The sequence below is a fragment of the Dipteris shenzhenensis genome, chromosome 25, assembly GCF_047967505.1.
Source record: "Dipteris shenzhenensis isolate YYH24624 ecotype China chromosome 25, Dip_SZ_1.0, whole genome shotgun sequence".
Lineage (NCBI taxonomy): Eukaryota > Viridiplantae > Streptophyta > Polypodiopsida > Gleicheniales > Dipteridaceae > Dipteris > Dipteris shenzhenensis.
The window spans coordinates 20,887,849-20,900,470 of record NC_141620.1 but is presented as its reverse complement, the minus strand read 5'-3'; the positions used below and the strand labels follow the sequence as shown (position 1 = coordinate 20,900,470).

The window sequence follows — 12,622 nt, the reverse complement described above, 5'->3', positions numbered from 1 at the left end:
CAAGAAAAGTGATGTGATTTGGATTGAAGAATGCAGTAGCCACATTTTAATGACTCATGGTGGAAACCTTTCATTCGGGTTGCAAAATACACCAACCATGTTCGAATGATAGATGATATGGGGAACTTCCACCACAAATACATCAGCAAATCCAAGACATCTTCTTGGATGAACTTTTAATCTACAATATAAAGCTAACAAAATTGAAATGCCTAGAGAATTTGTTCAAAAAATGTTGGGAGACCCAAATCCCCCTTAATCCATACAAGTGTGTATTCTATGTGTTCCCAAGAGTCTTGCTTGGGCACATGATTTTAGGTGAAGGCATTGTGAATGAAAGCTCAAAGATTGATGCAATTCAAAAATTCAAGGAGCCAATCAATGTCATTGAGTGGAATGCCCAATGAGGTGAATCATTCCAAGTTGTATAGGAGATGCTAGTGAAGGTGTCAATATTCCAAAAGATAGATTGGAATAGAATCTCTTGTGTACATGCTAAGAATCATCAAGAATGATGAATGGCTATGTTCTTTCTCAACTAGACAAGAATAGTGATTCCCCCATCTTCAGTTTTGCCACTATTTACTAGGCAATCCATTCGTATTCTTTGTGCACCCCTAGGCCTTGCAAAACAATCATTAAACCAAGGCTCATTAATATTCAAATAAATGATTCTATTGTTGTAGGAAGTCAATTTCAAGATCATTCACAAACCTAGTTTCTGTCACTATAGCATCGGCAATTAAGGTCCAAAGAAGAGATGGATGATGATCTTCCTTATGTAAGGATTTTCACTATCCTTTGATGGACTTGCATCTTTCCACATGAGAGAAATTGTCATGGTCGTGGTACATCAATGAGTAGGATGTCAATTCCCCACTGATGTCATAGTCAAGAATATACCATCTATGCAAATGTCAAAAGCCGATATTTGTGAATGAGTGGATAGGTCAAAATTTCCAAGATCCAATGCCATTGAACATGGGATCCCTTTCAAAAATAGGGGTTAAACTCTATTGGGCCATTCAAGGTTCTAGCATATCCAAGTGGCAACAAGTAAATAGTGGTTGCAACAAACTATGCCACTAAATGGACCAATTCAAAATCCTTGCATGAGAACACAACATGAAGCACACAAAGGTCTTTGTATGAGAAGATAATCTTTAGATTTGGATGCCCAATTGATATCATGTCCTACCAAGGAATTCACTTCAACAATTGGGGTGATTGAAATCTTGACGAAGGAATTCCTCATTCAGCATAAGAAATCAATGACCTACTCCCAAGGGCAAATAGATAAGCTGAAGCACCAAATAAGATGCTCAAAGCCATTCTTCACAAGCTACGATGAGCATAGAAAGTATTGGGAACACAAACTCTAAGAAGCACTTTGGGGATACCAAACTCATTCAAGGTCACTACAAAGCAGCATAGGCCATTCTAGTTGGCATTTAGTCTTATTGCAGTGGTGCAAGTGAAATTCCTTGTGCCTCGCATAAGGGTAGGAGTACAACTTACAAATGGCAAGTGAATGGCAAAAAGAGGCTAGATCAATTGTCCAAATCCAACGAATTACGATTGAGGTAGCTTGGTTGCAAAGTATAATTCAGTGAAGGAGAAAAGCATGACATGACTGCCATATCAAGAAAGAGATTTCAAAGAGGGCATGCTTGTGTTTTTTTATAGTGCCCCATTGGGAGCGAGAAAACAAAGTCTCCTTTGAAGATGGTTTAGGCCTTATCAAATCAAGCATTGCTTTGATAATGGGACTAGCATCCTGGAAGATGTTGAAGAGAATGAATTGCCAAAACATGTCAATGGAATGAAGATCAAGGAGTTTTGGTTGAAATTAGTATTTGTTGTTGTGGAGGGACCCATGGTAACCAATTGGATGGGACTAAAGGAAAAATTCATTCGAAAAGAACAATTCTTTCTAAAAGCAAAATTCATTCTAGGAGCACAATTCATTCCAGTGAAGGGACCCATGATAAACAACCGAAGAGGCATAGCTTGGCCATTTCAAGTCAAATCAAAATTAATGGCATGAAGGTGCTAATCATGCATGGATATGACCAAGAATCTTCAAAGGGAGAGGTCATTAAATGCCCGTCATGCGATGAAATGAGGAAATCTCATGATGAGGAAGGCATCATGAGTGGAAAGGGCACTGAGTTGATAGTAAACATTGCAATAAATAGATAGATGGGTAACCTAAACTCTTTAGTATTTGAGCCCACCATATTTTCATACATTCTTTTTTTAAAACACTAGTTACAATCAGGGCGCTCTTGCTTTTTCCTACGAACTCGCATCACCTCCCAACGTTCGCAGTAATTTGCATTCATTTGCAGCCTTCTAGTATATCTTCTAGATTCATAGCAAAGGGGCATCGAAGCCATGAGGGCATGACTAGAAAAACAACTGGTTGTGAAACCCCATAGCAAAGGGATTCAACAAGTCAAACAATCGAATGAATGATGGGAGAAAAGAAGCGGTATGAGTGAAGCATGAAGAGATCCATTTGCAAGCATGGACATCGGCTAGATAGAGACCAAGTAGAGGAGCAAACACAGAGTAGGCAAGGCACCAAGACAAACCTTGAAGCTAGCATGTTAGTGATAAGTCCACCGATAGTTAGAAGGGCACTAACGAGTAGGTGCAACCAAATGTAAATGCTTGGTGTGTGGGATCCACCAAACATTGTCAGAAGAAAGAACATAAAACAAACATAGCACGATGAAGAGCGGGTCATTACTCATTATTTTTATCTTTAGGGAGTGGAGCCGTGAAGATAGATAGTCAACCATAAGAAAGAAGGGGGTGTGAGTTTGGTCATTGAGTCATTTGTACTGCCTTGGAGAAGAAAACCAAGTAATGAATATAAAATCCCATTTTTTTCATTCGTTGTATAAAATCCAATTGTTTCCATCCTTTCATGTCCTTCTTGATTCGCATTCATCCACCATGCTACAAATGCTCATTTGGTAATTTGCTATCTGCACCACCTTGAATGAAAGGTTCGAGGTATTTCCTACAAGAGTGGAACCAAGTAATGAATAGAAAATCTCTTTCTTTCCATTTGTTGTGCAAAATCCATTTTTTTGCATCATTTCATGTCTTTTTCTCATTCATCCATCATGCTCATTTCGTAATTCGTTGTCTACACCACCTTAAACGAAAGGTTCATTAGGCAGTTTGGAAATGGCACTCTTCCTCAGCCCAGACATAGATGAATCAAACACGCATCCAAGAAAAAAAACCTACATGTTAGCTGCAATTTGTAGTTATCATACTTGTCTAGCAATGTCCAAATAGAAATGATGCTATATCTCCACCCTTTTAAAGCTATCTATCATCTACATTCTTGAAGTCTAAATCTTGCACCAATAGCATCCAAAATGCATTAGCATGCCTTAGATAAGTCTTGTAAATCAAGATCTAAATAGAGCTTGATGATTAACATAGAACAGAAATGGATTATCAAGCACAATGCCAAATTGTTTGCATACTATACACCATACCATGTGCTTCATGCTCCATGATTGTGCAATTGCACTCATTGAATTAATGTTTGGTTGCTGTAGCTGGATAGTCTATTTGTCCTTTTAGGTTTATGTATAGGCTTGAGGTTGAATTCCTACAACACAATGTCATCCAACACACTAATCTACCTTAGACAATTGTTTTGTAAATTAGGTTTAACATAGCCTGGTAACGAAGATAGAATAGAAATGGGTTACCGAGAAGATATGTGTAACATAGCTTGGTAACTAAGATAGAATAGAAATGGGTTACCGAGCACATAGTGCCAAATTTTTTGCACATCATACATCTTAACAATTGCTTGACATTCAGTGGTGTTGCAATTGCACTAGGGCCAACAAGCTAACATTGATTGGCATAGTAGATCAGATAATCGACTTGGCCAACAAGTGCTTCACACTCAATGGTGTTGCAATTGCACTCGGGCCAACAAGCTAACATTGATTGGCATAGTAGATCTAATCATCGGCTTGCCCAACAAGTGCTTCACACTCAATGGTGTTGCAATTGTACTAGGGCCAACAAGCTAACATTGATTGGCATAGTAGATCAGATCATCAACTTGTCGTTTAGGCTAGGCCAACATTGTGCCTATGGCATAGCCAGATGCATCCACATGTACATGGAAATTTACATTCTACGTAGGTTGTCACAAATGATTGTGGTAGTTGCTTGGTTGTTTAGCATGAATAGTTACCCATACAAATAGATCTTCCTCCCTGTCACCTGGTGAGTTCATAATGTGGCTCATCCATTTGCACAATCTTCCTTGTGAATCGTAAATCAAATTCGATGACATTGATTAACGAGTAGAGTTGCTACAAGTTGATTGGCTCAAGCATTTTTACAATCACCATGATTTCTCTAGACCTTTCAGTTATAATTTTGTATTTGGAAATGAGATAATTTAGCAAAATTTTTACATTGAAAAGGCATTTTATAGGGATATGTTTGCAATTGTGGAAGCACATGAAAAGTGCACATCTTTGGTGGTGCATATGCACTCATCCACATAGATTGCCAAAAATTTTGTGAGACATTTTGGAATAAATATTGGAAGGTAGATGTTCATTTCGAAGTCCTAATTGTAATTGTTGTACCCATGCATAAAGGTAAATAGCTCATGGCTTGACATTTGTTCCAGTATGCCATTTGTGAAAGGGACCAATAATGGATCAGGCATGGTTTGTGCACTCAATTTTTGGTAGTCTACACACACATAGAGCTTACCATTCTTCTCAAGCACTATCATGATAGAAGATAGGCAATTAGTCTCATCAATGGCACATATAGAATCGTACTCAAAGGAATTGGGCTAGCTTTGCCTTGACTTGTTTGGCTTAATTTGGGTTCATTTTGAACTGTTGCTACCTCATTGGTTTAGCATCAACTCCCAAAGAGATGAAATACTTTTGACATATCTTACGGGACGTTCCTTCGAGACCATATAATCCCACAAAAATACATCTTGGTACTTTGTGAATAGGGCTCACATTTGGCTTAGGAAGTTGGAGCCAAGTCCTAGCTTACCCGCACCGTACATGGTTTGACCTATGTACACAAGTTTGATTATTGCACCAACTCAAGGATAATGTCATCTATACCTAAACGGTGCGCTGCAATACTGGGGTTTCCTTGATCTTGCATTCACCTTCCTAGTCTTTGAGGAATTGATCCAACTACAAGTCCCATTGCTTAGCAATCTTGTCAACTTATTGAGCTTCTTTGAGCTCGATTGTGACTTGAACAATCTATCTTACCCATGGGTATGATGTTCATTTCCATGAGTCAAGTCTCAACATTTATTTGGTGTGAATTGGTCCTTCGATTCCCAAATCTTGGTGCCGATTGTGTTCGAAACCTAACATGGCTTAGCAGGTATCTTCACGTTGGTGTCCTTGGTTTTGATTATCACCAATTTAGCTCCCTAGTCTTGTAAAACCTTTTCCTTTTAACCCATGGCCTCCTTAATAAGAGAGGGTAGATATTCTCTTCCATTGCTAGCACATGACACTAACCATGTAGGATAGTCCTCCAACATTAAGGCACACAATCTTGCAACATGTGCTTGACTCTGAACTGGTCCTTTCTCGACTTGAATCAAGTTGCTCTTTAGGCATCCTACTTTTTAGTGCAACGTATTGTGGGGTGGTTTGGGACTACCTCAGGAGGAAGAAGACATCTCTCTCTATAAACCCACTAATAGAAGTCGTGCATTTACGACATGAACAATATTATCTTGATGCAGAAAGTAATTTCCTGCAAGAGCAGGAGTGATCACACCTTCTTTTGACAATCAATGCAATGAGGGACCCAGACTGAGCTTCTTTCTAATATGTAGTGATCCTCAGTTGAAATGCACTGTATGACTAGTTGGAGGGTTTGAATGTCATACTTTGTCAAAGTACTGCATACCCAGCTGAGGGAGCATACTGGGTCAAATAAAGCACCAGCGAAACTGGCCGCAGAATCAACAAAACAATAGCGACTTTTGTGAAACAAGGATCAAATGAAGAAGTAATCGGGTTTACTTTCCTCTCTCAAATAAATTCCATCTCCTTCAATAGCAAGATAACTGTAATCAGATGTGTGGATTAATAGATGCTTGGCAAATACTTTGTGCTACATGCTCATTAGAATAACCACACAATTGTTCACTTTTCTTACATGATAGGAGATCCAGGCCTCTTTCAGACCATGCGTAGCTGCTATGACAATAAGCTCAGCACACCTGGATACTGGCATCTGTGTCTGAAATTACACAGCTAGAGCACATTATTACAGATCTGACAGGTCTATTAAAAGCTGCACAATTTCATGCTCATGAACCAAAAATGGAAACTATTCGAACTAACCTCTGATATCTGAAACTTGCTTTTTGCTGGCTTTTCATGCAGTTGAGGCGAGGATGTATCAATAGGACCAGGCCAAACAACTGTTACCTTGATACCTTTCTGGTTTATCTGCTCAACAGCAAACACTTTGTTGAATCCAGTCATAAAAGTTTTGAAAAAAGATTGCCAAGTCCAATTCAAGCACGCGCATTCAAACTGCAACCACAAAGTACATAAAAACATGCAGTATGGCATGACACAATAAGCTGCAAATATCGCATCTTTCCCACTGAAGGACATGGTCATTTTGTAGAATCGTGCATCTAGCTTCCATAGAAAACTGAGACAGCAAATTGAGTTGCAAGTACCCAGGAACTTCCTGTCTACCAAATCATGACAGATTAAAACAAGATTCCCCTTTTGGAGAGGGCATTTGATGTGAGGGACATAGGTCTCTATACATAGCATCTCTAAAGCCTATGGGGTTGCTCTAACCTAGACCTGAGATTTGTTCCATAAATTGGTCACTCTTTTGCAGAAAACCAATTGGATGATCAGAAGCCATGACAGGAGCACACTCCATACGTTTTCAGATTTTGGTTAAAACTCATACACTGCACATGACCAAGGCAGGATTGTAGGTTTTTATCTCACAAGCGATCTTGCTCGGAGGAATGCCCCAGAGTTCAAGAGTATAATTTTGCAAAGCCTTCAGCTTAAGTTCTGCAAGCAAAGATTCTCTCCTCTCCCTCTTTCGTCCCTTCTTCTCTTCACTTGCTGTGCCTTCATCTGGGCTTTTGAACAACCTGTTTTGGGCTGTCAAACCCCCCTTTTTCCCGTGCTCTTGGCCACTTTTCCAACCTTCCTTTGCATAGTATTTACACCTAGGGATTGTGATCTTTCGAACTCCCTTCTGGTCCTGTCCACCACTTAAGGCCCTTGGTTCTGTTCATTTTCTGAGGGAGTCTTGAACTGAAGCCGGCTCTCTCAGGCGGCGCCTTTAGTTATGGGAGGGTAGACCCTTGCGTAAGGTGCAGTGGGATCGAGTGAGTTCATCCCAGGTTGGGCACTTAACAGGAAATAGCAAGCCTCCCGAGGTCCCAATCCAATTTCCCCTTCTGTCCCAACCAGCTTTTCCACCATGAAGGGGCCACCAGTGGCATAGTAGGAATTTCTACCAACCGTTTTGGAGTTTTTTTGGAGAGCTTCAAGGCCTCATCCATAAAAAGGTGCCTGTAACTGTCACATCATGTGGAGACTAACCACTAAAGGAGCTTGGTGCCTAGAAAAGCTGCCTATAAAAGGAAGTGGTCATCTCCAAAAATTAGAGTGGATTTCGCCGTCTTCATTTCTCAACCACTATAACTGGCTCCCTGCCAATCTGGGGATTGTGGTCTTAGGCACCTCATCTTGTCACCCTATTGTACCCATCAGTCCCTCGAACAGTGGAATAAGTATTCTACCGGCCTTCCTCCATCGTTGAAGCGCAAGCTGCCTATTTGCAATCCTCAGTGACCTAGGCTCCTTCTCCCAAAGCCTCTCCATGGAGGCAAGGTCTCTCTTGAGGGCTCCCTCCCCCTCATAGAGGATATGCTTGCGCTAAGTGCCTACATTTGGAGCTCTGCATTGCTCTATTGAAGGGCATCTGTTGTCCTAAGGGAAACCCTCTTGTGGTTGAGCCTCTCCCACTATCCAAATCTATGTGATGGCTTGGCTAACCTCCTCCTGATAGAGGTTATTGGGGATCCTCACTCCCCTCTAGGGAGGCCCTTGGCATGGATGGTCCGTAAGGACACGAATCATGCGACATCGTCATGCTTAGTAGGATATCTCTGGTACCACCTCTATGTATGGCCCAATCCTCAACATTGAAGCATCTAACCTCTCTACAATAAATCATAATGGTGAGCGATCAAGGTGATGTTGTCCAGAGGAAAATTTGAGACTACCCTGGAGTCTAGAGAGCTGGTTCCCGCCAAGGGTCCCAGCCTCTAATAGAGAAGATGAACTGCTCCAATTACCACACTCTGTTTGAGGGATCTTTGAAAAGATGTGCCACTAAGCTTATCCTCCACAAACTCGAGGTCATATAAGTGACCCCCAACAACCCAAGCATCTACATTAGATAAGTTGCTAGTCAATTGGCGCCAGAATGTGCCTTGCTGCTATTGATAGGATGACTGTAGAAGTCCAACATCCTTGTCTTGAGATTCCCAACCCTTAGTCCCATCAAAACTAATCTGCTCTCAATAAGCTAAATGTTACGAAAATTGTATTCCTTATATTTCTTGCTATGGACATTATTTTATTTTAGTTGAGTGTGACTAGGCAAAATATTCCATAGGAGCGCACCGCGGCCGGGGTCCTAGTGGATGCTTTGTATGGTTTATTTGGGGACACCTAACTAGACTGTGATTTGCCATGCTAGATGGTTGGTATTGTGGGTGATTCCATGTTAACACTGATGTTGCTATTGTTATTGGTGTTAATGTGTGGTTATTGTACTTTGAGCACAATTATATTGAATCGATTGATTCGCTGATTGGTTCAATTGATTGTTAATAACTAATGTGATTGGTAGCTAGTACAGGTGATGGAACTAGTGCCAAGGATTGGAATTAGTGCAAGGATACTGATTGAGGTGTCGCACAGTGCATAGCATATAGCCATGGGCCACTGATATTGTAAACCTTGGGCAATATTTGTGATTAAAGGCATAAACCATGCTTGGATAAGCAAGCCCAAAGTGGCTTTATAAAAAGCATGGGACATGATTCATTGTGGATAAAGTGAGCCCAAAATGGCTTTGTTTTAATAAAAATTCTCTCTTTTTTGCCTCCCCCCCCCCCCCCCCCCCCCAAAAAAAAAAAAAGCTTTGTAAAAGTAATCCCTTACTTTGGGGAGCAGATTGGATCCCATTAGGCATCGCTCTCTCTTCCCTTATTCCTTTATCCTTGTTCTTTGCATTATGATTTTTGTCACTCATCAATTTGTGTTATGGTTAATCTCTGATTTTTGTAACAGTGATATCAGAACTTTGGTACTCTCTTTGAGGAAGTAGATTGGGAGGTACTTGTGAAGAGAAAAGCTTGGGAAGAGTGCTTGAAGCAGCAGTCCCCATAAAGCTCGCATTTTGTATCAAATTGAGTGCCAAAGCAGCCCAAAGGCTAATTGAGTATTTTCAAAGGGCAAAAACAAAATAGATTTCTGTCGCAGAGCAGCCAAAAGCTTCGTGAAGTTCGTTTTTGAACACCCGATTCTTCACCGAATTGATCTCTGTCTGGCTAGGTCTCTTAGTTGGCTGCCCACTAAGCCTTCTAGCAAGACCAAGGCTGTTATTACAGCAAATTTTAGGCACCATGCTCAGCCTGCAGCCCAAAACGTGCACCAATTCGAGCGAGAGATACTTTGATCAGCTTTCTTCACGAAGCGGCCTCAAACTTTGGTCAAGGCAGTTTCAGGAGCTTAGCAATGGGATTCAAGAAGCTCAAGGCCAACGGGTAAGCGGATGAACGGGGCTGATCACCACTTATCAAGGAGAATCGTCAAGCTATTTGTTGCATTGATAAGAGCTTGATGGGAGAGATGATAAGAGTATGAGCTATTATCAGATAAGCTATCATCTTTTGTTTTGGCTTATCACCCCACTACCCACTTTTCGACTCTATTTAAAGGTTCTAAAATCCCTCTATTCATCCTCCCACATCCTATTTTTTTTCCAAAGAAAAGAACCTTCTATTAATGCTTGAAAGACTTCATACAAAACAGCAACCCCGAAGGTGCTGAGTATGGAAAAAAATCGAAAAAGGCTGAAAGAAAAACCGGCCTGTTCCAGAGAAACCCAGCTCACTGCCTAGGGGATCTCTGGTACTTGGGCTAACAGCCAGGTGGGGGGACTATACAACTAGCGAATCCCTCGCGGAGTGAATATGTAAAAAACTCCTGCAGGCCAAGCCTTGCAGAATTGAGCGCGCCTCGCGACAGTCGCCCTAGAGCCTGGGGTACCACGCTCCCAGGTGGAGCGAAGGGTGTAGGTGATATCCTGCCAGATGGCGACCAAGGTAGCCGAGGGTGGAACCGGATGCTCACCTATCACCAAACTGCAGCGAGCAACCCAAATGTTCCATGCAGTGATACTGGCTACTACCTCCCATACGCTATCCTCCGGAGGAGGAGGAATGAGGCTATCAGGAGGGACCGTCTCATGGAGCTCTATCCTCTTAATGCTCTGACCCTGTATCCGGTAAGCTGGGCAGATCTCATCAATCTGGAACGCGTGTCCTCCCTCAGTCAACCAAGCCACTATCCCCCATGTGTAGTCCCTCTTAAGGCTCTGCATACGGGTCATAATCCTAAGGGCTCCCATCCAAATCCTCGCTGCGCTACGATAGCTCCAAAGGCAGTGAGGGATCGTCTCCAGAAAACCAGCAGAGCAGCAATGACACTGCCCCTCCACCTGCATTTGCTCCAACCACGGGCCGATGGACAAGCCTCTGTGGGCGGCGAGATAGAAGAAGTAGGAGATCTTCCTCTGTCGCAAACTGGACCATAACCGCGTCGAAAACCTGGAACAGACCTCCCGGGGCACTCTTTGGGTCACCCCATGCCTCTCCCTCAAAGGGATCCACATCAAAGAGTTCATCTGAAGCCTCCTGCAAATCCACGTGGTGTAGGAAAAAAAGGGCACCTCGTCCACCTACTCAGCAAGGCCACCCCTTGAGAGCCAGAAACAATCTCCCGAATCCCACTGGTGGACCTCCCTCAAGGACCTAGCCTCCTAAAGCCAGAGGCGCCATCTGGGGGCATCCTGCTCTAAGATACTGGGAGGATCAATGTGCCACTCCTTCCCCAAACGTCCCACCACTCTAATCATCTGCCAATGAATCCCATCCAGACTCCCATTCATCTCTGGGTCTCTCTCAGTGAGTGCCTGGAGTAGGCCTCCAGGTCCTACACGAAAAAAATCAGGCTGTGTGCTGCCTCGCTGCATCATCATCCTCAAGGGAGCAGCAATCCGAGAAAACTAGCCTAACCATATACTGTCCATCCACACGCGAAGTCCCTCCCACTAGGACTCGAGGATGGCTAGGTCAATCTCTCTCATCCACTACCCTGCCCCTCACAAATGCGCTAAGGCGTCAAGCCTCGCCTTTGCCTCCATGGGTAATCTGCTCCATCTACCAAAGGAGCCGAACGGTCCACTATCCCACTCTGCCCAACCAATGTGAGTCCGTTGCCCGAGCATATGGCCCTCTTGATCTCTGATCTTTAGGTGCCAAATAAGGGGCTGATGCTCAAACTCCTCTCTGCATCTGGGCTGAGCACGAATGAGGCTCCCTGCTAATCTCTGCCAGATCCTATGGAGGTTGCTCATCAAGGGGAATCCTTCCCCGTAAGGGGGGCCTCTGAAAAGATCCATCTGTGTGAATGTTTCCATTGCCCCCCAATGCGTGGGATGTTCCTGAGAAGCCCTTGCTGTAAGAGGAGCTTCCAAGACTCTGCACCTGGGGTGAGGCTGCGAATAACCAACTTGCCCAAGAGGGCTCTGCTCTACATCTCTGGATCAATGATACGCAAGCCTCCCAATGCATGTGGCATGATCACCGTCTACCAAGCGACCCGGGCTCTAGTATTCCTCGTGCCGTCCGATACTGCCCAAAGGAAGTTTCGAACGAACAGTCGGAGCTGCCCAATGCACCCTCTATGAAAACATCAGCAGGAGGTGATATACTGGGCTGTGGCAGGAAGGACCTGGTTTGCCACTAAGGCACGGCTCGCTAGGGAGACTTTGATCGAGCTCCAGTAGAGAAGCTTGAGCCGAATACTCTTGAGGATCGGGATGATCTGCTGCTCTGTTGTAATATCAATACCAACCTGGCATCCGAGGTATCTCACTATCTGGCCCCGCAGTATCCATCAAATGCCAAAGTCGCTCCCCCACTCTCGAATCTCCTGTGTCTCCTCAGAGCCTGTGAAGAAACCTATGGATTTTGTCTAGTTGATCTGTGCACCCGAGGCCTCACAGTAGATAGCCAGGGCTCCCCTGACTCTCTCCAAGCTCGTTGTGGTGCCGTCTACATACAAGGCCATGTCATCTGCAAACTCAGAGTCCAGCAACTCCTCCTGTCTGATTGGGAGCCTCAACCCTGTGAGGCCCACCACCTGTGATCTCAAGTAGTAACCCAAAGCCTCCGCCACAAACAAGAAGAGAAAGGGAGTGAGAGGGCAGCCCTGGCGGACTAAGC

The 12,622-nt window shown here is 43.4% G+C and overlaps 1 protein-coding gene across 1 annotated transcript in view; it reads right to left on the bottom strand.

Annotated features, from left to right (window-relative positions):
• Positions 1-6,165: 6,165 nt before the first annotated feature.
• LOC147885586 (disease resistance protein ADR2-like) overlaps positions 6,166-12,622 on the bottom strand; it is a 35,653-nt gene continuing 29,196 nt past the window's right edge. The window contains exons 4-5 of the mRNA XM_087396155.1: positions 6,399-6,593; positions 6,166-6,294 (exon numbers count right to left, since the gene is read on the bottom strand). Coding sequence (XP_087252281.1) covers positions 6,166-6,294; positions 6,399-6,593 — 324 coding nt within the window. The remainder of the gene's footprint in view (positions 6,295-6,398; positions 6,594-12,622) is intronic.